General features: G+C 39.9%; 1 protein-coding gene across 1 annotated transcript in view; it reads left to right on the top strand.

Annotated features, from left to right (window-relative positions):
• Positions 1 to 26,883, top strand: part of arhgap20 (Rho GTPase activating protein 20) — an 84,140-nt gene that overhangs the window by 3,692 nt on the left and 53,565 nt on the right. Inside the window, 1 exon segment of the mRNA NM_001079253.1 lies at positions 20,538 to 20,620. Within this exon segment, the coding sequence (NP_001072721.1) occupies positions 20,538 to 20,620 (83 nt within the window).

Genomic DNA, 26,883 nt, shown 5'->3' with positions numbered 1-26,883 from the left:
ATGGCTTGTCTCAATTTTGCTAAAAAACATCTCAATGATTGCCAAGACTTTTGGGAAAATACCTTGTGGACCGACGAGACAAAAGTTGAACTTTTTGGAAGGTGCGTGTCCCGTTACATCTGGCGTAAAAGTAACACAGCATTTCAGAAAAAGAACATCATACCAACAGTAAAATATGGTGGTGGTAGTGTGATGGTCTGGGGTTGTTTTGCTGCTTCAGGACCTGGAAGGCTTGCTGTGATAGATGGAACCATAAATTCTACTGTCTACCAAAAAATCCTGAAGGAGAATGTCCGGCCATCTGTTCGTCAACTCAAGCTGAAGCGATCTTGGGTGCTGCAGCAGGACAATGACCCAAAACAAACCAGCAAATCCACCTCTGAATGGCTGAAGAAAAACAAAATGAAGACTTTGGAGTGGCCTAGTCAAAGTCCTGACCTGAATCCTATTGAGATGTTGTGGCATGACCTTAAAAAGGCGGTTCATGCTAGAAAACCCTCAAATAAAGCTGAATTACAACAATTCTGCAAAGATGAGTGGGCCAAAATTCCTCCAGAGCGCTGTAAAAGACTCGTTGCAAGTTATCGCAAACGCTTGATTGCAGTTATTGCTGCTAAGGGTGGCCCAACCAGTTATTAGGTTCAGGGGGCAATTACTTTTTCACACAGGGCCATGTAGGTTTGGATTTTTTTTCTCCCTAAATAATAAAAACCCTCATTTAAAAACTGCATTTTGTGTTTACTTGTGTTATCTTTGACTAATAGTTAAATGTGTTTGATGATCAGAAACATTTTGTGTGACAAACATGCAAAAGAATAAGAAATCAGGAAGGGGGCAAATAGTTTTTCACACCACTGTATATGCACTACCTGGCACTGATTAAGATTCCATTGATCTGAAACCAAAGCCACGAGCTGTTTCTCTGCCTTTCTTCTTCTTTAGAGGTTTCATATTTCCAGTTGTAGGTGATTTTTTTTATATGATCTGGTAATCTTTTTTGTCAACCCCCCCCCCCCCATTATTTGTCATATGTCTCTCTGCTTAAATAATGTTATAGAATGTCCTATTCCTAGCCACTTTGCAATTGGTTTTTGTTATTTATTCTTTTTATAGTTTTTGTATTATTTGCCTTCCTTTTCTACATCTTTTCAGCTTTCAAAAGGAGGTCACTGACCCCAGCAGCTAAAAACGATTGTTCCGGGAGCTTACAGTTTTATTCATATTGTGACTTTTTACTCCTTATCTTTTTATTCAGTCCCTCTCCAATTCATATTCCAGTATCTCATTCAAACCACTACCTGGTTGCTAAGGCAAACAGGACAATAGCAACCATTTAGCATTTGAAATCCGAAACTGGTGAGCTGCTGAACAAAAAGCTAAATAAGTAAAAAAAAAAAAAAAAAAAGAAAACCATTTGCAAATTGTCTCAGAATATCAATGCCCCTGTCCTTCAGTGTTCCACTGTCTAATTTTCTCCCATAACCTGACTTAATTGCTACATTAAAATGCATTGAATCCTCCGATATTATGCAAAGCAGTGGAACAGGGAGCGCGGCAGGGATGATGGGGGTAGGATGTGGGACCAGGGGCAGGACAAGGGACGTGACTCAGATCTGGGTTGGCATCTCTGGAATCTCCCTGTGTGCCATTGTCCTTACCACATTGTTGCCAACTTTTGTAATACATGGCTGTACGTGACTGTATTGTTCTTTAGAGTCACCATTCCTTCCCCCCCCCATGACAATATAAGCATGAATGGAATGACAGCCCCCCCCCCTTCCCGCACAACCCTGGTGTTATTGGGAAAGGACATGGTGGATGGAAAAAGGGCCAATTACCTTTGCCACAATCCCACAGCAGCAACCAAATGGACCAACTGGTGACCTGCTTTGGTGCAAGTTGATCAGTGTGGAACTACCCCGGCTGGGCCTGCACACCCCACACTTTCACCCTAATTGTCTTGGAAATGGATTGGTCAGATAACCAACCCGTGAGCACTTTGCGTAGCACTATTCCCCTTTGCAGCAGTGGTGGTTCCTTTCTGTTCAGCATATAATACACTCCCAGAAGAGAAGATGTTCCAGATCCCACTGGCAACGCTTCAAATGAACCTTAATGGAAACGATCACTCAACAGCCCAGAGACTATCCCATCTTTCTGAAGAGCGACTGAAGTCTGTCCGTGTGTTAGGATAAAAGCGATGGGTCTTATGTTACGGGCCCAGAGGTGCAGCACATGGAACAACACGGACACTGGGCACATCTGTAGACTTTGATCTGAAGAAATAATTTCCTGGTGAGGAAGGAAAATCTTTGAAAAAAAGCCAGTAGGATCTGGAATATCTCCTTGACGTCCCGTAGGCAGTCAGCGCTCCAGGAAATGCCCCGTTCTACAAAGAATATCATGTTGGTTTGGCAGGAAATAGACCAAATGTATAAGAGTAAAGGTGGACTCCACTTGTTTGTATTTTGGGAATAGAAGATATTTTTTTCTTTTGCTCGTGTCTGAAAAGGGGAATACTCGTACAAATAAATTAGATTTACATTGTAGTAATGAACTTGCTCCCAACCCACCCATATAGTCCACCCCCATTTTATAGCCTGCACCTCAGCCCTTACTATAATGGGCAAGTTATGCAGGAGGAAATGTGCCACCAATGGGGAGTTGGCCTTTTTTAAGACTTACATGGGTTTCATCATTTTCTGATTTCAGAACATATCTGCTGATACCCCTGCCTTCAGTGGGCAACGTACCACTAATATACATGCCAACATAAAACTCTGCTTGTGTTAAGAATTCATCTTTATAGATCCCTTTATCTGCCCAATGGAACTTGCTCCTCACAGGAGTTAAGGCGGCCATTCATAGGCAGATAACTGGCCTGCTCCACTGGTTTCTGCCTAAAAATCAGTAAGATATCTTTTTTTTTTTATATATTTTTATTTTAAAATCTAAAATTACTCCAAGCAGTTCTCAGAATAACATACCTTTCTCCCTGTATTTATATTTATTTCATTTCTCTATTACAAGCAGCTGAAAAGTAGTTATTTTAGTTTCTTCCTTGTCTATCATGGATCTCCACCTCCTTTTGCTTCTACTGGGCATGCTCACTGCCTCTGCTTCAATTACAATTAAAATCAATCAGGCATGCACAGTAGGTATAATTAACATTTATTTATAAACTGCCAACATATTCCGCAGCGCTAAGGTACTTTTGAGGTCATCATAGTTTGAGAGAGGAGTGCTCAGAAAGCCAAAGGGGGCGGAGCTTCATGCTAGACAAGGAAGTCAGTAAAAGAGCTGTAGTTCTGTTGCTTGTAATAGATAAACAAAATCAATCTGAATGCAGGGAGGAGGGTATGTTAATTTAAAAAAACAGGGTTTACTTTTTCTTTAAGGGGTGCATCTGCACAATGCTGGGTCATTAGAGGCCCCAATGGATGATCTTATTCATTGGACCTAGAGCCAATAAGAAGATAAGTTGACTTAACTTGACCCTGCATGTGGGTGGCCAAATCAGGCTCAGATCTGCTCATTCGGCGACCTTGACAAACAAGCAGATCTGGTCCTATATGGCTATTTTAGTTGCTGCTGTGCTTAAACCTGAACTGAGCAAGAGTCATGAAACAATCCATCATTTCCTCCAAAACCTAGGCACTCTGATAGTTGTAGTGCTTCCGTATGGGTAGGTTTTCATAGCATTTACTAGCAATATGGAATAGACAGATACAGAGCCGGGCAAAGCCAGATGGATGCCCTAGGCAACCTTGCCAGCTACCTGATTCCGCTCCAATGAGCACTTCTTGTTGTGGTGACGCTATAGGGGGCCTGGGGAAGGGCGCACTGGAACAGTGCAGTGGGGAACGAGAGCCCAGACTAGGAACCCCTAGTTTCATCCCTGGATAGATACATTAAAAAACAGCCAAATGATCAGTTCAGCCCAATATGCCCCACCTCAAGGTGGCCATATTGGGTAACAAATTGCAGTCATCCCAGTGACTATGACTTTCTTTTTCCTTTAATTGTGTATCAATTGTGTTGAAAACAGTAGGGCCAGGACACATCAGTTGTTGGCCTCTCCTTACTGTGATAGAAAAGTAAAGAGATCCAAGCATGGATAGATATTTACTCATCTTCTGTGAGTGCCAAATAATCACATGCTGGAATCTCTTTGGGGCTCCCTCAGATATTAGCAAAGCAGATAACTGAGGGCCAGATCAGGAAATGGATATTGAGAACTTATTTGCTTTGATTATTTACACTTTTTGTATGTTATAAAATGTCCAGTCATTGGCATTCGTTTTTATAATTTTTTTTTTTTTTTTAAATATTTGCCACCTTTCCAGTTTGCAAGACCTGAAAGCCAAAAAAACTATTGCTCTTTGAGGCTACAATTTTAGTTGTTCCTTTTAATTACCTGTCTTTCTGTTAAAGTGCCCAGCTATTCATCCTTGATTCTTGCATTTGAACCACTGCCTGGTTGCTAGGTTAAATTGGACCCTCGCAACCAGATTAAATTCCAAACTGAAGAGCTCCTAAACAAAACTATTTCTCCTACTGTACTCTGCTCGGAACCAACCATGTCTCCTACTGTACTCTGCTCGGAACCAACCATTTCCTTCTCTTGGAACCAACTATTACTCCTACTGTACTCTGCTCCGAACCAACCATGTCTCCTACTGTACTCTGCTTGGAACCAACCATGTCTCCTGCTGTACTCTGCTCCGAACCAACCATTTCGTCCTCTTGGAACCAACTATTACTCCTACTGTACTCTGCTCCGAACCAACCATGTCTCCTACTGTACTCTGCTTGGAACCAACCATTTCCTTCTCTTGGAACCAACTATTACTCCTACTGTACTCTGCTCGGAACCAACCATGTCTCCTACTGTCCTCTGCTCGGAACCAACCATTTCCTTCTCTTGGAACCAACTATTACTCCTACTGTACTCTGCTCGGAACCAACCATGTCTCCTGCTGTACTCTGCTCCGAACCAACCATTTTGTCCTCTTGGAACCAACTATTACTCCTACTGTACTCTGCTCGGAACCAACCATGTCTCCTACTGTACTCTGCTTGGAACCAACCATTTCCTTCTCTTGGAACCAACTATTACTCCTACTGTACTCTGCTTGGAACCAACCATGTCTCCTACTGTCCTCTGCTCGGAACCAACCATTTCCTTCTCTTGGAACCAACTATTACTCCTACTGTACTCTGCTCTGAACCAACCATTTCCTCCTCTTGGAACCAACTATTACTCCTACTGTACTCTGCTTGGAACCAACCATGTCTCCTACTGTCCTCTGCTCGGAACCAACCATTTCCTTCTCTTGGAACCAACTATTACTCCTACTGTACTCTGCTTTGAACCAACCATTTCCTCCTCTTGGAACCAACTATTACTCCTACTGTACTCTGCTTGGAACCAACCATGTCTCCTACTGTCCTCTGCTCGGAACCAACCATTTCTTTCTCTTGGAACCAACTATTACTCCTACTGTACTCGGCTCTGAACCAACCATTTCCTCCTCTTGGAACCAACTATTACTCCTACTGTACTCTGCTCAGAACCAACCATGTCTCCTACTGTACTCTGCTCGGAACCAACCATTTCCTCCTCTTGGAACCAACTATTGCTCCTATTATTGGTCTGAACCTACTACCCCCTCCTACTGTACATTACAGAAGTCTCTACACCTCTTGTTGGACCATCACTTTCTCCTATTATACAGAAGTTTGACCATCTATTTCTTCTGCTATACAGAATTCTGAAATAACTATGGAACTTCTCCTGTCATGCAGCAGTCTTCCTTACATATTTAGCTATGTTTCAAGTTCTACAAACCATGTCACATATTAACCGTGTTATATAGAAGTGTTAACCTCTGAACTTGTCCCTGTATTCTGTAGAGCGTGGAACCATCCCTCCCTCCAATTATAGGGGATAAAATCTAATTTGACATATTTCTCTCTAATTAGCACTGAACATTTTATCCTTGGGTGACTCTTCTGCATAGTTTAGCATTAATTCAATCTGATGGTAATATTAAACGCTGAATAACCAAATCATGAGCAAAATATAAGTGGAAAATGTATGACAAATTATTGCTGTAGGAAATAAATCTAATTGGTTTCATCTGTTTAGCTTCATTTACACTTAAAATTAAAAAGTGTACAATGGCCGTCGCTTGCTTTGCTGTCATGCTTTAAATCAGCGCGTGTTTAGGTTAATCTGTCATCTCCTACCCATAATAAAAAAAAATGATATTCGTAAATGTAACTATTTTTTATCTGGGAGAACGGGAAGGATAGGATTATATTCTCCCTCGCTATCTTTATTTTCACATATGGAAGACATTTTACGTCGTCTTGGTTACCTTCTAACGTTTTAGTGGATTTTCCAAAGTACGACAGAACACTGAGGTTTTTCAGGAGAAATGAACATATACAGAATTTCTGCCAATTTCTATATTTTTTATTTCTGTCAGAGATTTTATTTTTTGTGAAATTTACATGATTTTTTAAACCGCACCGTATTCTATTTCTAAAGAATAAAGTTCGAGTGTTGATTAGCTGAAGCGCCGATTGACTTGAATGAACGACAGACTGCTAGCAGTTGAAAGCCGAGAGCGGAGTACAACTCATCACCTTGGGATTAGCGTGCTTGCTCAGGATAGGACGAGCCAATGCGGTGCGGCAGGTTGCTCTGAGACCCGTTGGCAGACGCGTGTCCTAAAATATTGTACGCCGATATCCCAGTTATTTTGGCATATTAATCTTTAAGTATCCGGCCAGATCCTTACTGGAAGGATTGGATTTGTGTTATAAACACACGGATTTCATGAAAATATCTTGTTTTGGCTCCTGGCTTTACCATGACTGTGCCAGGTACACACCTATAAAATAAATCAGGACTAAATCAGGCCTTATGATCCATGAGAGGAGATTGTAATGTGATCATTGCTTTGATAGAAATGAAAGAAAATAGATACCTTGTTAGAATCTATTTCCCATTCTTAAGGTCCCCATACACGGGCCGATAGTAGCTGCTGATATGGGTCCCTTGGACCGATTCGGCAGCTAATCCGCCCGTGTATGGGCACTCCCGACAGGCCTGCCTGACCGATATCTGGCCTGAAATCGACCAGGTTAGAAAATGGGATCGGGGACAGCATCGGCTGGTTGATGCGGTCCCCGAACCGACTTTGCCATTGCCCGTCGTTGTAATTAGATTGTTTGGCCCCAGGGCCAAACGATCGAATTACCCTGGATTCTCCCGATAGTGATGTCGCCAAGCGAGCGGATCTTATAGTGTATGGGGACCTTTAAAGTGCACCTATCACCCTCCAATTGGCCCCCCAACAGTGGTATAGGCTAACAGGCCCTGCATTCCAGTAGAGGAAAACAATAGTTTTTGTCTTTTTAAATACAGCCCCACCATTGTTAGGAAGGAGTGTGCTCCTCCCCTTGCTCATTATGCACATGCAAGGGTCACAATATGGCTGCCTGCACCGGGAGCTCCCTTCTGGCATGGGCAGCCTAGCACTGGTGGGGACTGTTTTTTTTTTTTTTTTTTTTCAAAAAAGCCTATTGTTTCCCCAATCGGAGTCTGGGCTCTATTAGCCCACACCTCTGGTGGGGGAAACAGTTTGAGGGTGATAGGTGCCCTTTATTTGGTTGAATAGGATGAATGTTTTACCAAAGGCTTTGCCTATTGTAATTGCTCACCAGTACTGGATGACCTTAGGTTAATATTAATCTCAAAAGATGCATGGTAAATGTACCTAGACATCTAGAACCCAAAGAACATTTTGTATCTTCTTAGCCTAGACACCACCTTGTTGTAAATCCTGAATTTTTGAAAAGGGTCAATTACTATTTGCACAGTAGGACAGGTTATATAATACAAAAAACTATCTCAAGCCACTATACTTTCTGCACTTTGCGCCCTGTGTTTTAAAGAATTGCCATGGTGTAACTGCTAGGGGTGAGATCGCACCAAGGACCATGAATCCTGTCAAAGACATGCGGTGTGAGGAGAGAAATAGGGTTGGCACTGGTTTTTCTATGGACTTACTGGTGCAAAATTGACCCACCTCTGATGTCACCAGCTCCCTTTCCTTTCTGTATCATGAATCAAGCAAAGGTGGCAACCCTAGATAGAAGGAAAATGGAGGACAGAAGTTTAACGTATGCATTTTCATATGGGGTGGGGGGAACAATGGACCTGTGTGTCTTTAGTTACACCACTGGGTCTGTAAGCTCCAAAATAGTGGTAGAGACTTTGCATTCTCCCCAGGAATATGGCGCTGCCTCCATCTCACATTGGAGAGAGACATTGTCCAAAGTGCAAACAATGGGAGACTGCACATTTTTTTGTACATTGTCTTCACAATGACCCCTTCTACCTCCCAATACAATGTAGCAAGTGGAAGCCAGCTGATTAACAGACTGAAGGAGAAATGAATTCTGTTCATTGTTTCAAGAGTCAGAACCAGAGAACAGAAAAGGGATAAACAAATACTGCTTTCATTTGCAATTACAAATAATAAAGGTATATGTTTAACCATTGTTTGAAAGGAAAATCATATTTTACAGTCGATACATCTCTGCCTTGATCTCTGCTCTGATATATGTTTAGGATGTTATGCTGAATATGCTTTTCTGCCAAATGGACGCCTTTTGGGGAATATAAATAGCTCAGTGATCTGATCCTAGGCAGCTATTTTAGAGAAAAAATGTATAGTATTATGGTGTAGCAAAATGTCAGCCTTATCCGTTAATGGCATGCTAGGTGTTTGGCAAAGCCAACTTAGCCTTTCAGGGCAGTACAAGTAAGATCCTTAATGTTCATTTACAGGACGTGAGGGTTAAGGACTGGCTCTGCCCTGTTCTACAGAATATTTTGCAGAACCAAACAAGTCATTTTCATGATTTCACAAAGCTGTCTGGGTGTGACTAAAAATGTGCAAATGCTTTGCCCAGATCCTGCTAGATGAGATGCATGTGTTTGGGGAAGAATGATGCAAAGTACTTTATTACGGAGTTTGACTGTCGTGGCAAACACCCAGCTGGCCCTTTTACTTTCCTACCTAACCAGGAATATTTAGCTTTAGATACCAAGTATTCTGGAAATTCTCTTTCTTTATCCAAACTTTATTATTAAGCAGCAGTGCCCTGTAGCTACATCCTGGGCTTGGAAAAGGTGCTCTTCTAATGAGCCAGTTTCATAATCTAGACCATTACTGTATTTTTATTGTATGTTTGTGTGGGGTTTCACTGTTAAATTCATTGTTAGTATGATGTATGTGTTATTCTGAAATACAGGTATGCAATCTGTTATCTGGAAACCCATTATCCAGAAATTGTGGGAATGCCACCTCCCATAAATTCCATTTTAATTAAATCATTCCTATTTTTAAAAAGTTATTTCCTTTTTCTCTGTAATAATAAACAGCACGTTGTACTTGATCCCAACTAAGATATAATTACCCCTTATTGGGGGCAGAACAGTCCTATTGGGTTTATTTAATGGTTAAATGATTCCCTTTTCTCTGTAATAATAAAACAGTACCTGTACTTGATCCCAACTAAGATATAATTACCCCTTATTGGGGGCAGAACAGTCCTATTGGGTTTATTTAATGGTTAAATAATCCCCTTTTCTCTGTAATAATAAAACAGTACATGTGCTTGATCCCAACTAAGATATAATTACCCCTTATTGGGGGCAGAACAGCCCTATTGGGTTTATTTAATGGTTAAATGATTCCCTTTTCTCTGTAATAATAAAACAGTACCTGTACTTGATCCCAACTAAGATATAATTACCCCTTATTGGGGGCAGAACAGCCCTATTGGGTTTATTTAATGGTTAAATGATTCCCTTTTCTCTGTAATAATAAAACAGTACCTGTACTTGATCCCAACTAAGATATAATTACCCCTTATTGGGGGCAGAACAGCCCTATTGGGTTTATTTCATGGTTAAATGATTCCCTTTTCTCTGTAATAATAAAACAGTACCTGTACTTGATCCCAACTAAGATATAATTACCCCTTATTGGGGCAGAACAGCCCTATTGGGTTTATTTAATGGTTAAATGATTCCCTTTTCTCTGTAATAATAAACAGCACGTTGCACTTGATCCCAACTAAGAAATAATTAATCCATAATGGAGGCAAATAATTCTATTGGATTTATTTAACGTTTAAATGATGTTTTATTGGGCTTGAAGTACGGTGATCTAAATTATGGAATAATCTCTTATCTAATAAACCCTAGATCCCAAGAACTCTGGATAATAGTTCCCATGAAATTTATAGCATTTTGTGGAGTCTTTTCGCTTGCACATAACACTTAAGGGCAGATTTATCAAAATGTGAAATAAGAGCTCACCACAGAAAAATGCACCCTGTTTCTGTTTATTCCTATGGGATTTTTAGAAGCGTATTTTGCAATCAACTCAGTTCATGGGGGAGAACTGACTTTTGCAATATTGTTTTGAGAGTCAGAACCAGAGAACAGAAAGGGACAAAGAAATACTGCATCCTTGGTGATGACATGTCGCATCTGTGGACTGCTAGGCCATGGCCCCGACTAGCTAATGGGGTTATAAAACAATAGGGAAAATAATGAAAATAGGAGGGAAGCTTATTTCCAGGCTGCTAGGGATACAATGGATTTTATGCGAAATAGGAGAATACGCACAGGGACATTTTGGATGGTTTGGTGCTTTTGTACAGAGATAGATCTCCTAGAACATGTAGCTGGGAATAATAAACATTGGCTTGGCTAAACAGATGCTTGACAGGGATTGCATATGAATAAATATTACAGGTATGATGCTATTGTGTAAAGTGGGGATGCACAGAACTCTTGTTTTCTGTGTTAGGGTGAATCGCCATATCCTCCTTTATGGAATTGGCCAAATACTGTTCTGAATCCAAATCTGTGCGCCAGGCAGTAATTGCCAATGCATGAGTGTAAAAAAACTGGTGTGTGTGAAGCTGGCCACACACGCACCGTTACTATTCGGTGCGTGTATGGCATGTCGGCGAGTCGACCGATATCGCAGGAAGCTGCTGATATCGGACGACTCGCCGATCGGCCAGGTTAGAAAATTTTGATCGGGCGCCATAGAAGGCGCCTGACCAAAATCTGCCGTCAGGGCTGAATCGGCAGAAGGAGGTAGAAATCCTATTGTTTCTACCTCCTTATCTGCTGTTTCAGCCCTGACTGTGTGTGGCGGATCTGACAATGTTTCGTGCAACCGATGGTCGCACGAAACATCGTCAGATCGCCACGTGTATGGCCAGCTTAAGTCGCACTCGTGCCAAATTTATCAGCTACATAGGGTTCGGAAATTGGTGTGGCCAGGCTCTGGATTTGGCTGAATCTGAAACCTGATTAAAATGGCTTGGGTTCAGCAGAATCCCAAATCAAATTCAGGATTAGGTGCATCCCTAATGTAAAGAGTTTAAAAGGGAGGGAAAAAGTTCTATATAATTGGTAGAACAAAGGAGTAATTTCAGGAAGGGTACATTGCTACTTCTGGAAGATGTACCCATGTATCACGGCAGCCACTCAGGGTTTTAATCAACCAACAAAGGATTGTTTTTAATCGTGGAGAAGGAGTTTGGCCATTTTTCCTTTCTTCATGTGTCTTCTGGTAGATGGCCTTATGCAGGGTTTTGCATTTATACACATGCTGCACTTTAATTTAGCAGATACAAGAACGGAGGAATAGGAAAAATGCATTGATTCATTATTTCTGATTCTTTGAAAATGGCATCATATAGAGTTTATTGGAATCCAACTGGCCTACTTACTAAACATCATATAATGTCTCTGCTCCATTTGTGGGGCCCCTAACTGGTTGTTTTCAGTGCTTAAACACCAGCAAGAGTTCTGCCAAAGTTATACATTTGTAGTTATTTTAACAAAGAGCATCCACCAAGGCAACAAAGCACTCATTGCTATTTCTACTAAATAAGCCAATTAAATGTCTTAAGAATGCCAATGTATGGTTCAGCACTCTCTGTTCTGCATACATAGTATCATATATCAAGAATAAATATTGGATTGCATTGCCTTGTTCACTTGGCTTTTCCAGCTGCCACTGTCTAATGTCCTCAAATTATAAGGTTCATTCCACAATTACAATTATTTTTTTTTAAACATTGCATCAGCCTTGATTGCTAAAAAAATTGGTCGATGAGCTTAGTCTTCACATGTACGGTATCCTTGAGTGACCTTGATTATCAAATGGCCACCATTCTCTACCAATCGGAACAGTGCCATTGGCTAGCAATTGGTGTATGATACCAAATCCTGTATGACTTCATCATTAAACCATTCTATTAGTGAATTAAAGGCTTGGAGATTGAGCAACATTAATATTAAGCATTTCTGTTGCTATCTTGTCCAGTTATACCTACTAATCCTACTCCTGATGTTTTTCTTGCCCAACTTACCCTATTTCTTCTGTTGTTCTTCAGATGATCCCGAACCAGTGGCTCACTAACCTATGTTACACACCAACCCTTTGAATGTTGTTCCAATTGGTGCTTATTTTTGAATTCCTGGCTTGAAGTCACATTTTGGTTTCATAAAAACCAAGTACTGACAAACAGAACCTGCTGTAGGCTGCCAGTCCACATAGGGGCTACCAAATAGCCAATCACAGCCCTTATTTAGCACCCCAGGAAATTTTTCCCGAATGGGAAAAATTTGGATTGGAAACGAACATTTTGCGAATTTTTTCGTATTTTTTGCGATTTTTTTCGTCGCCGTTACAACTTTTTCGTAAATTGACGCGACTTTTTTGTAGCCGTTATATTGTTGTTACTTTTTTGTATTGAGCGCTCGTAAGCGGCGGGCAAAACTTTCAGACTTTGCATGATTTTGGAAGCCTCCCATAGGACTCAATGGCACTCTGCAGCTCCAACCTGGCCCAAGAAAAGTCACGATACTGAAGCTTGAATGAATCCGAAACTTTCGTACTCGGCGCGAAGGCTACGAAAAAGTCTCGACAATTCGCGCAAGTCATAACGCTACGAAAAAGTCGCAAAATACTGATCATTACAAAAAAAAACACATTCGGACGCTTTTCGGATGTTCGTGGATTAGTAAATGTGCCCCGTAATGTATGGTGCATTTTTTCGCTACCCAGAATATGCTCCATACGCTTCCTGTGGCTGCACTCTGGTGCGGGCACATGTAGCCAATATCCGCATAAAAACGCAAGAAAATTTAGTCTTTAGCGCCATTCGCTACGTGTGGCATTAGCCTTATGCTTGTGTTGCTCCCTAACTCTTTTTGCATTTGAATGTGGCTCATGGGTAAAAAAATCTGGGGACCCCAATTCTCAGGCAAACTCTAGGGAGTTCCTACCCATAGACAACCCTGGATTGTATTTGTGAAATCTTTTACAGGAGTCCATTCCTAGTTTACTGCACTGGGTCTTTTGCAGAGGGGAAATAAAGCGGTTATATGTACAGTAGTCATTGGATATTCTACATGCTACAGGGTGCTTCATATATTAGTGGTGGATTTTCATGAACACTGACAGAACGTGTTTATATATTGCAATCGTTTAATAGAAACCTACATAGGTAAGTGGAATTGAGCGCCATATGGGCTAAATCAGCAACATTTGTTCTCTGAATAAGCAAAATTAAATTTCCTCGTACAATTCGCGACCGCCAGAAAACAACATTCTGAAATTCCTGCCGCTGTGTCCCATTTCCATTTTTCTTTTAAAATGAAACCTGTGGGTTTTTGCAAAGACCTGTACTTTGCCTACGGACAGAGAACAATAACAGTCTGATGCGGTTCACCTTAAAGGATATGGCAACCATTACATTCCTCTGCAGGCAGCCTGCTAAACTGATTGTTCCCAAAGACTGCCTATGATTTTAATGTTTATAAAATGTCAGTTAATATGTTTCTCTGATTTGAGGTTTGCCTTTGTAAGCATGTATGCAGGGATCGGAATTTCCACTGGGAAACTATATTGTACCTAGAAAAGTCTGTGGGTATGCTGACTCTGCATATTCCTTATGGTACTCTACCACTAATAAAAAAAAATAGACCTACACCTGGAAATAATAGGTGGGGTGGAGTAAATTCACTTAGGGGCACATTTACTAATCCACAAATCCGAATGGGAAAAAATCAGATTGGAAACGAAAATTTTGCGTCTTTTTCGTCGCGTTTTTTTCGTATTTTACGCAACTTTTTCGTCGCCGTTGCGATTTTTTCGTATTGAGCAATTGTAAACGGCGGAAAAACCAATCCGATTTTTTCACGACATCGACGAAAAAGTCGCGGAAAATATATACGATAAAGTCGTAACGGCGACGAAAAAAGTCGCAAAAATACCGATCATTACGAAAAAACGCGTTCGGACGCTTTCGGTCCGTTCCTGGATTAGTAAATGTGCCCCTAAGTGTAGAAAAATTATAATTTTTTTTTTTATAGGTTATAGCTATTGTTATAGTTGTTTAACCCTTTTACTGCCAGCCATTTTGGTCAAAGCGGAACTTGTATTGCCAGACAGTTTTTGAACATTTTGCACTGTTTCACTTTAGGGGCCTTTCCTCGGGGGGACTTTTAGTTTACCAAGGAAAACAATATATCGTTTTTTTCAGAACAACCTAAGCTTTCAAAATATGGTAGAATTTTTGTGTAATTCCAATTCTGTAACAAGATATAGGCTTCTAAATGTCTAAAAATGCAAAAAAAATCAAATTTTCCATAATATAATCACACATACTAGAAACAAAAATTATTTTATGCACGAATATACAACTGATTTGGAAAGTCCCATGTCTCCTGAACGTGCCAATACCAAATATATATAGTTTTATGGAGATTTCTCACTTGTATAGGTCAAAAACTCCCAGCAGTACATTACCAAATTCCCAAAGCACTGCTCCAAAAAAACTGCATACTTTGGATTTCAAGGCCAAAATTCCACTAACAGAAGGTTTATCCCAGAAAATTGTACATTTTTGGAAAGAACAGATTCTGGGGAATACAGAATAGGCACAACTGTCTGTCTACTCCAAACTATCAAGTCGCAATGCTTTCCTAAAGTTATTGGTTTTTATCAAAATTTGTGATTTTTTTTAAAAATCGCTTCAAAGCTTCTAGTCTATAGTATCTTATCTCCTACAGGTCATAAAGTAACCAAATAAAACACCCTAAATATGAATGCCTGGGGTCCACTGAACAGTTTGATGCCCAATATGTATAGGTTTACCTAAGTATGTGGCATGTAGGGGCCCCAATGTGAACATACCCCATATGAACTGTCATTTCTGTCATTTCAGCTTCTGCAAAATTAACACATTTACATCATTATATGTGGGATGAAGCTAGTAAAAAGTACGCTCACCCCAGAAAGTCATATATTTTTGGAAAGTACACATTCCCCCGAATCTAAAATGGGTACCCATGTCTTTCTACTCCAAAGTACCAAGCCGCACAGCTTTTCTAAAGTTAGCAATTTTGATGACATTTCCAAAAATCCCCTCAAAGCTTCCATTTTGAAGCATCTTATCTCCCACATAGCATTAGGTACCAAGATAAAACACCCTGAATTTGAACACCAGGGGTCCACTGAACAGTTTGATGCCCAATATGTATAGGTTTACCCAAGTATGTGGCATGTAGGGGCCCGAATGTGAACATACCCCCATATATACTGTCATTTCTGTCATTTCAGCTCCTGCAAAATCAACACATTTACATCATTATATGTGGGATAAAGCTACAAAAAAGTACGCTCACCCCAGAAAGTCATATATTTTTGGAAAGTACACATTCCCCCGAATCTAAAATGGGTACCCATGTCTTTCTACTCCAAAGTACCAAGCCGCACAGCTTTTCTAAAGTTAGCAATTTTGATGACATTTCCAAAAATCCCCTCAAAGCTTCCATTTTGAAGCATCTTATCTCCCACATAGCATTAGGTACCAAGATAAAACACCCTGAATTTGAACACCAGGGGTCCACTGAACAGTTTGATGCCCAATATGTATAGGTTTACCCAAGTATGTGGCATGTAGGGGCCCGAATGTGAACATACCCCCATATGATCTATCATTTCAGCTCCTGCAAAATCAACACATTTACATCCTTTATGTGGGATAATGCTACAAAAAAAGTACATTCACCCCAGAAAGCCATATATTTTTGGAAAATACACATCCCCCCGAATCTATAATGGGTAAATATTTCTTATTGCTACAAAGTACCAAGCTGTAAAGCTTTCCTAAGTTTGCAGATTTATATGACATTTTCGAAAATCGCATAAAAATGTTGCAATTTGCCGCATTTATCTCTCACAATTTCTTGATAAAGATCAGATAAAGACAAATCACCCCAAAAAGGAACACCAGAGGTCTACTGAACAGTTTGATGCCCAATTTGCATAGATATACCAAAGTCTGCGGTATGTACTGAACCCAAAATGAAAATAGCGCATAAGGATTTCTCGCCTGCCAGCTCAGCTTTTGCACACAGAGCCCCCTGTCAGTGTATTATGTGCCAAAACTTCCCCTAACTATACAGAGACCCCCACAAAACCATATATTTTTGGAAAGTACACATTCTGACAAATCCAACAAGGGTAAAGAGTCCTTTCTACACCAAAGTACCAAGCCGCAAAGCTTTCCTAAAGTTATCGGTTTTTATGAGATTTCAGAAAATCGCCTAAAAATGTTGCAATTTGCCGCATTTATCTCACACAATTTCTTGCGTACAAAGGCAAGTCACCCCAAATAGGAACACCAGAGGTCTACTGAACAGATTGATGCCCAATATGCATAGATATACCAAAGTCTGCGGTATGTACTGAACCCTAAATGAAAATAGCGCATAAGGATTTCTCGCCTGCCAGCTCAGCTTTTGCACACAGAGCCCCCTGTCAGTGTATTATGTGCAGTAACCCCCCCTAACTATACAGTGACCCCCAGAAAACCATATATTTTTGGAAAGTACACATTCTGATGAATTCAAAATAGGTAAAGTTATTTTTGTACACCAAAGTTACACCTGGCAAAGCTACGCTAAAAACAGATCAGGAACACTTATATAGGGATAAAATGTGATAAAACCACAAAAATTGTGCAAATCAGTGAAACAACAAAATAAGTTACATGACAGTGTAATTAGTGGCCAGAATATCTGATCCAATAGTTACGCTGTCAAAATAAACAGTTTTTAGGTAAAAGAAAATAAAAACAAAGTGGTAAAATGAAAAAAAAAAAAAAAAAAGCAAAACAAAAAAAAACCAAAGTGTTTGTGTATACATGTGTGTACATGTGTAAAAGTTGTGTGATAGTGTGTAAGTGTGTATATGAGTGTAAATAAGTGTATAAAAGTGTGAAAAATGAAAAAATAAAAAAATAAAAAAGTGCTAAAATGTGTGCTGTAAGTGTGTGTAAATGTATGTAAGTGTGTATAAATGTATGTAAATGTGTGTATAAGTGTGTAAAAGTGTGTAAATGCAAGAAAAAAAAAAGTCCTTACCTGTTCCTGAAGACCCGATCGCCTCCTTCCTCATTTGGGCCGGCGCTGGGGGAGAGAGAGGAAGCAGGAAGCAGCAGATGCGATCGCGTCTGCTGCTTCCTGGAGGGTCCTGCGAGCGATCGGCTCGCAGGACCCTGATGACAGCCCCCCTGGCACATTGCCCAGGGGGGCTGTCATTGTTAGAAGCCCTCTGCAGCGGCGGCACATGCCGCCGCTGCAGAGGGCAGCGCTTAAACGCCAACGACGTATGAGACACGTCGTTGGCGTTTAAGCCCTTTTACTGCCAGCACGTATGCCATACGTGCTTGGCAGTAAAAGAGTTAATAAAATAATACACGGGCCGTGAATATTCTTTAAATTTTGTCTTTTTAAATGGTGCTTATTGATGTCATCAGTTATAATTGGTGCATAGTGATGTAATTTCGGTCACATGATTTACTGAAACTTGTGCATTATAATAAATAAAGTACCCCCTGTTGTAAAATATGAGGATATTATAAGTCAGTCGGAGTTCCATGACCTGTATAAAAGCACTCGGCCTTTAGTATGTGCCTTTATATGTTCATGGAGCTCCTCGGTTACTTACAGAATCCCTATACAGGTATGAGACCTGTTATCCAGAATACTCGAGACCTGGGGTTTTCTGGATAAGGGGTCTTTCCATAATTCGGATCTCCTACCTTAAGTCTACTAAAATAATTATTTAAACATTAATTAAACCCAATAGCATTGTTTTGGCTCCAATAAGGATTAATTATATCTTAGTTGGGATCAAGTACAGGTACTGTTTTATTATTACAGAGAAAAGGGAATCATTTAACCATTAATTAAACCCAATAGGACTGTTCTGCCCCCAATAAGGGGTAATTATATCTTAGTTGGGATCAAGTACAGGTTCTGTTTTATTAGAGAGAAAAGGGAATCATTTAACCATTAAATAAACCCAATAGGGCTGTTCTGCCCCCAATAAGGGGTAATTATATCTTAGTTGGGATCAAGTACAGGTACTGTTTTATTATTACAGGGAAAAGGGAATCATTTAACCATTAAATAAACCCAATAGGGCTGTTCTGCCCCCAATAAGGGGTAATTATATCTTAGTTGGGATCAAGTACAGGTACTGTTTTATTATTACAGAGAAAAGGGAATCATTTAACCATTAATTAAACCCAATAGGACTGTTCTGCCCCCAATAAGGGGTAATTATATCTTAGTTGGGATCAAGTACAGGTACTGTTTTATTATTACAGAGAAAAATGAAACCATTTTTAAAAATGTGAATTAGTTGATTAAATTGAAGTCTATAGGAGATGGCCTTTCCGTAATTCAGAACTTTCTGGATAATGGGTTTCTGGATAAGGGGTCCAGTACCTGTATTTTACATTAGGGAGTGCATTATTCATTATACAATAGGGATGCACCCAATCCACTTTTTCAGATTCGGCCAAAGCCCAAATCCTTCGTAAAAAATTTACCGATCTGAATTCATCGTATTCGGTTTGGCCAGGAGCGTGGATTTAGCCGAATTCTGGCTGAATACCGAACCGAATCCTGGATTCGGTGCATCCCTACTGATTTTATCAGTTTTGAAATTTTTCTTTGATCGCGATTTTTTCCCTCTTGATTGCTAGAATATTAAAAACCAAAAAAACTCAATATCGAGAAAAATCACATTGTTTCATTCATTTTGGCAAAAAAAAAATTAGAAAAATAGCTTTAAAGTACACAACGTTCTATAAAAGCTTGCCCAGATGTAGCTGGCAAATGTTTTCATTTGAATTTTTCAGGTTTTTAAGTTAAAATATTTAGGGAAAGGAAGATTGGAAAATATCCTTGGGGGAAAAAAAACTTGAATTTACCCTGTAAAGTCACATGACTTTATAGCTATTGGCAACTGAATAAGGTGATTTTTTTTTTTTTCTTTCTTCACGGTTAATGCAGTTTTTTTATTTTTCTCAAATCTGAATATTCAAATAAAAAATTTAGAGAACTCTGTTGTTGAGTAAATGGTATTGGCTACGTCTAAATATGGGGTTTATCCCAAAATAAAATCTATTTTATCCAACCTGATTCCACTTGTAGGATGTATCACTCCTGCAGGTTTGTGGGTGGGGCTTATCTAGAGTCACATGACTGGAATTAAATAAATAGGCCCATATGTTCTATGAGTTAGGGCTCTGGCACACGGGGAGATTAGTCGCCCGCGACAAAACTCCCTGTTCGCTGGCGACTAATCTCCCCGAGTTGCCTTCCCCTGCCATCCCACCGGCAAAAATGTAAGTCGCCGGTGGGATGGCACACGCGGCGGCGCGATTTCGCGCAAATTGCCGAAAAAGCCTTGCGAGGCAACTTCGGCAATATGCGTGAAATCGCGCCGCCGCGTGTGCCATCCCACCGGCGACTTACATTTTCGCCGGTGGGATGGCAGGTGAAGGCAACTTAGATTAGTCGCCCGCGAACAGGGAGTTTTGTCGCGGGCGACTAATCTCCCCGTGTGCCAGAGCCCTTAAGAAAGTAAATGAGTGGCTACTGCTGTTTCATTGTTCCGATTTTCTCTTTTATTGCAAAAAGAACTTCAGAAATGTAGTATTGAATCTAGCAGAAAACCTGAGAACTTCTTGTCTATATCATGTCAGGCTGAATCATTTTATGGTAAAATTTGTCCTTTGTTCAATGTAGGAACATCCCAGTCCCGTAGAATTGAAAGGGCGTCCATGATTGCTGCCTGTACTATGTGCAGGGGAGTTAATAAAGGGTTGGGTAGAAGATGACATATTCTTATGTACAGTTTAGGAAGGGAGTCAGGATAGCTGCCTATTTAAGAAGGGATTTAGAAGAGTTGAACGCAGTCAGCCTATGATTGAATGGTGCGGTCGCTCCACCATCTGCAAACAATAAAGATAATGTGTACCTTGTACATTGGAATAATTACTTATTGTGCGTCCCGGCGCACTCCGGCTCAACTGAGAATTCTGATTTCTTTCCACAGAAGATGAAGAGCTTGGCACAAAGACGTCAGTCTGCACCATCTCTTGTCCTGAGCAAAGCACTTAAATCAAGGACCATAAACAAGTAAGTCTTGTCTTCCAGCTCGGCATATGAATCAATGGCTTAAAGTAAATCCGCTTCTCAATAAATTTAATAAAAAGTAATGTAAAAATGTGTCTAGTAAAAACGTATGGTTCTTGCGCCATAATGGCAATCTCTGAGCTTTTTCAGATTTCCTTGAATTCTATCCATTCTACGAACAATCAACAACACCTTTCTGTAATCAAAAGCATTCCAGATAATAGATTAAATAACTGTTATGATGTTATTGTGCTTTGTTTTTAAGCACTTCTAATTCGTGCTGGCCAGCTTTGTGCCACTTAAAGGGGCAGTTCACCTTTAGATTAACTTTTAGTATGTTGTAGACCAGTGAACCCCAACCAGTGGCTTATGAGAAACATGTTGCTCACCACCCCTTTGATGTTGCTCCCAGTCGGACCCTGTTTTCGAGTTTCTTGGAGGCAAGTTTTAGAGACAGTTTTACTCCAATCAGAGCCTCCTACAGGCCAGCAGTCCATATGGGGCTACCAAATAGCCAATCACAGCCCTTATTTGGCATCTCCAAAGAAAAGTTCATGCTTGTGTGGCTCACCAACACTTTCTACATCTGTGTGTGACTCTTGAGTAAAAAAGGTTGGGGGTCCTTGATGAAGACAATTGAATTGGTCTTCATTTATTAATTTTTCTGTTTTTTCCCTAGCAATCAGGCAGTGGTTTGCGTGAGAGACTGGAGTAAATATAGGAGGGACAGAATAGGAAGCTAACTAATAAAAAGTAACAATAACAATTGAATAGCTGCCTCACAGGGCAATCGTTTTTGGTTGCTGGGGGTCAGTGATCCCAATTTAAAGCTTTAATTTAAATAAATAATGAAAATAAGTTACCAAGTTTCTAGGAATAGGACATTTTATAACATTCTTAAAGTTAATTTAAATGTGAACCTTCCTTTTAATATTCAGGCATCATAAAATGAAATATTTGCTGTTTCCTATATTTTGCTAAATTTGTTAATCGTAATCACTCTGCTAATTAATCCTGACAGGGCTTTTGCACTGATTTAATGAATGGACTGTAGATAGTGAAAATCTCTCCTGCACTAATTCCTTGTCATAAAGCAGTTTCCTTGGCCCTAGCATCAGTTCAGCTGCACATAACCTGACTACAGATTAAATCCCATTTAATCCCTAGTATCCAATTCCCTGGAGATAACCATTATTTCACCAGGTCAAAGTATTTTTGGTTCTGCTGTGCAACCAGTAATCTGTCAAACTACTTACTCTAAAGGGCTTATTTATGGCAACCAGAGGGCAATGTAGTAAAAGTTTGCCCCGTATCGCTCAATCAAAAAGTGGTTCATCGCTCAGCATCAGGCGGCACAGGGCAACCCTGTCCTTTCTGCCCTTTGTAGCACCTGAATGATGCACAGAAATGTAATCAGTGAACAGCCTCTGAAATGTTTAAATACCGGTATAGGACCCGTTATCCAGAATGCTCGGGACCAAGGCTATTCTGGATAAGGGGTCTTTCCGTAATTTAGATCTCCATACCTTAAGTCTACTAAACAATAAACAAAACATTAATTAAACCCAATAGGATTGTTTTGCATCCAATAAGGATTATTTATATCTTAGTTGGGATCAAGTACAGGTACTGTTTTATTATTACAGAGAAAAGGGAATCATTTAACCATTAAATAAACCCAATAGGGCTGTTCTGCCTCCAATAAGGGGTAATTATATCTTAGTTGGGATCAAGTACAGGTACTGTTTTATTATTACAGAGAAAAGGGAATCATTTAACCATGAAATAAACCCAATAGGGCTGTTCTGCCCCCAATAAGGGGTAATTATATCTTAGTTGGGATCAAGTACAGGTACTGTTTTATTATTACAGAGAAAAGGGAATCATTTAACCATTAAATAAACCCAATAGGGCTGTTCTGCCCCCAATAAGGGGTAATTATATCTTAGTTGGGATCAAGTACAGGTACTGTTTTATTATTACAGAGAAAAAGGAAATCAGTTTTAAAATTCTGAATTATTTGATTAAAATGGAGTCTATGGGACACAAGCTTTCCGTAATTCGGAGCTTTCTGGATAATGGGTTTCCGGATAAGGGATCCCATACCTGTACCTGCCACTCCTGTTTTTCAGAGGTTGATAGTAAGGCTGCAGCATCCCCTTAATCACTTGGGATTCATTCTCATCCTCTAACCCACTCGGCCCCTCCCTCAGGAATTTCCTTTGGCTGTTGGCTACTGAGCATGCTCAGTTTTTCTCAACTCGGGTAACTAAACACGCCCTCATGTCTAGCAGCCAATAAAGAGATGGCAGTGCTGGTTTCCATAGAAACTCTGCTAGAGGTGTGCACAAACATATTTTTTCTTATAACCTCCTCTCCTGAGCTTAGTTTAATTGTTACAGGGCCCAATCAAAACTTTTTATCAAAGTAAGTTCTGCCTGTGTAAGCTTGCATTCTTCATTGCATGACCTTTGTAGCGCACATGTGCTGTCTGCAGATATAAATGGTACTGAAGATGTGTGAGAGGGAAAATGGCTGCCAAGTAAAAGCTGCTATTTGTTTTAGGAAAATGTGATGATTCTGGCCTGCGGAGGAGATATATGCAGTACAAATGGTGTGGTTTGGGTGGGGGAGATGTGCCCAACTTATATACATGGTAGGAAAATGTAGGGTTAACATCCTTTAAGACTTTTAATTTAGTTGGACAAAGATATTTGGGTGGCTGTACCAAATCCTATGTTTTGTATTAAATAAAGGGGGCATATCTTTTTTCCCCCAAATTGTTCTGTTGAACACACTTTCTGCCTGTGCCAGAAGATAATTATAAGTTTCAGAATTCTCAGTTTTGAAGCTAAAATGTTGGGAGAAACAGTATGTACTTGGTTATATTAGTATTTGTCCTCAAGGACAGGGAGGGCTTCAGCTGCTGCACTGTTACACGGATGTATCACTTCTGCAATGATAAATATTGCATTGTTATGAAGGTCAGAAACTGATTTAAAGTGGCTTTGTATTTAGATACATTGACCGGCATCAGTCCCTCTCCATTCTAATGGCAGCAGTAGCCAGTGTGGCCCTCTGTGTTGTCCTCTGTCATCCACTCGGTGCCTTTGCATCTCCCCATAAACATCATCATCATTATTATTATTATTAACACGGCCTCTGCTGCGCGTTACAGAGTAAATGCAAGCCATATACACAGACAGTTATTTTACCTCAATACATGCAGTTATGTTTGCGTATTGTAAGGAGGCAATAAGGGGAGGGCTCTGGCTGTGAGAGCTTACGATCTAATTCTTTTATTATCATAAGTCCTATTCCTGGGCAGGAGCAGGGCATTGTTGTACCAACTACTACACCTAAGTCACATCAGGACATAACTATACTACAATATATGCCATCAGGGCATAACTATACTACAATATATGCCATCAGGACATAACAATACTACAATATATGCCATCAGGACATAACTATACTACAATATATGCCATCAGGACAAAACTATACTACAATATATGCCAGTGACCTATTGCACAGTGCTGTGCCACTAGCATATTATACCATTATTATACATAGATCCTTATTCAGAAAGCTCCAAATTAAAGTCCCATAGACTCCATTATAAGCAAATAATTCACATTTTTACAAATTATTTCCTTTTTCCTTTGTAATAAAACAGTGTCTTTTACTTGATGGTATGAATCCTTATTGGTGACAAAACTATCCTATTGGGTTTATTTCATATTTAATGATTTTTAGCTGACAAGATACGGAGATCCAAAGTTTGTAAAGAATCTTGTTACTTTAGGGCTCTGGCACACGGGGAGATTAGTCGCCCGCGACAAATCTCCCTTGTCACGGGCGACTAATCTCCCCGTGTGCCAGAGCCCTTAAACTAACCACAATATCCTAAAACTACTCTGTAGAATTGTTCTTAGTACAGGTATGGGGTTTGTTATCCGGAAACCTGTTATCCAGAAATCTTCGAATTATGGGAAGGGCGTCTCCCATAGACTTCACTTTAATCAAATAATTAAAAGTTTTAATCATGACTCCCTTTTTCTCTGTAATAATAAAACAGTACCTGTACTTGATCGCAACTAAGATATAATTACCCCTTATTGGGGCAGAACAGCCCTATTGGGTTTATTTAATGGTTAAATGATTCCCTTTTCTCTGTAATAATAAAACAGCACCTGTACTTGATCCCAACTAAGATATAATTACCCCTTATTGGGGGCAGAACAATCCTATTGGGTTTATTTCATGGTTAAATGATTCCCTTTTCTCTGTAATAATAAAACAGTACCTGTACTTGACCCCAACTAAGATATAATTAATCCTTATTGGAGGCAAAACAATTCTATTGAGTTCAATTAATGTTTACATTATTTTTTTTGCAGACTTAAGTTTTAGAGATCCAAATTACAAAAAAAGATCCCTTATCTGGAAAATCTCAGGTCCTGAGCATTCTGGATTATAGGTCCCATACCTGTATAGGGGAACACACATGCTGGCATATTAATATGATGTCTATGTACCAACATTAACCATCCTGGGGATTGCTTTGTGCTTATACCAAGCATGGGCTGGTCTATTGATTTTTATTTGTGGCTAGCCATTTATCAGCCAGGTTTGGGCTGGGATTCAAAACAGGCCCTGGTATTTTAGAGACATAGGGGCCCAAACAGTCTCCCACCAGCCCACTAAATAATGACTGTCTATGGCATCTTACAGCAGCCCCTCTGGTTTTTGCCAGAACCCACAGATTGCCAGTCTGGGCCTGATTATAGCACACCTCCTTGCCACTTAGGTTGCCAGGCTGACTTTTGTAAGCAAATTATAACACAATAGGAGCATAATGATAGTTAGGAAGGAGATAGGCTTGAATTTTTGTTAGCTTCCTGTCAAAATAAACTTTTTTTAATTCTCTGGAAAGCATTTATTATGAGAATATTAAACATAAAATAAGAGTTAAAGGGTTAAAGTTGGAGTGGCTTGTGCTTAATTGCAGCTCTGAGCATAGTGGCAACTGTTAATAACACGAGTGGATGTGCGAGCAGAAGCCAAGGTGGCACATAGATGAAGTGCAGCGTGAGTCACAACGTGTAGCACATTCTCTAATAGGATTACACGGGCCAAGCGGCTCTCTTGGACCATCTGTTGCCATGTTTTCACTTGCACGTTGCATTGCAAGTTACAGGGTGGCCGGTGGGTGGGTATAATCATTCTTTCATTGCTTCTGTTCTTGCCAGAATTTCTTCCTCCGTTGAAGCTATTAGAGGAACTTTATTGCATTTTTTTTTTTCTACAAAAAAAATAGATGCTGTTTGTGGCTTTTGTGAAGCAATCTGCTTTGGCCTTGCTGACTGCAAACTGTTACTAAACAGCTGCAAAGCATTTCTGTAGAAGAGTTGTCGGCATTATGGAAATGTACCCGGGGGTGGCACCTACTAGTAACCCCAGTATGAATACAAATGGTTCTGTGTATTTGGCATTCTTCAGATTTCCCAATACATTTTGCTATGCAACGCGTCAAATACAACGACAGATAATGGGCGGAAGTTGGGGCTTTAATGGAAACAGTTATGTAAGGAGTCACAGTAAAGGGTCAAAATTCTAACCTGCATAAGCCAGGCACATAGAAAGGAAATTTGACAAGCACTTATCCGCAGTACTGAGTTGTAGTTACATTTAGATTGTAAGCTTTACAGGGCAGGGACCTCCATCCTATTCTGTCTTTGATTTTTAACTTGTTGCAACTGTACCTTGTATTTATATTTATACTTTGTATTTATAAATTATTATTTTCGCACAATGTCAACATAAACAGCAGATCTGCCCATAACCGATGTTTGGGATAGGACTACATAGAATCTGCTCACAGTGCAGGCTGGACTTATTTGTGTAATAGCCCGTAGCACAAATGAGACACTGAACATGGCCCTATAAATGTGAATGAACCCTGTGACGTACACTAAGCACAACAACAACGTCTTTTCTTTTGTGACAGAACGCCAATTCGGTTTCAGTATTTTTCTGAAATAACCTATTGTTGAGCTGAAAAAAATGCATGAAAAAGTTTGCACTCCCCCCCACTTTGAAATTCAGTAAATCAGCTTTGCCTTATCACAAAAATTGTCTTACAGGAAAACTATACCCCTGAACAATGTAGGTCTCTATAAAACATATATTGCATAAAACAGCTCATATGTAAAACCCTGCTTCAGCTAAATAAACTATTTTCATAGTTGTACAAATAT

This window comes from Xenopus tropicalis, chromosome 2, assembly GCF_000004195.4.
Source record: "Xenopus tropicalis strain Nigerian chromosome 2, UCB_Xtro_10.0, whole genome shotgun sequence".
NCBI lineage: Eukaryota > Metazoa > Chordata > Amphibia > Anura > Pipidae > Xenopus > Xenopus tropicalis.
Note: the sequence above shows the minus strand (reverse complement) of the source record. Positions and strands in the feature narration are given on the sequence as shown.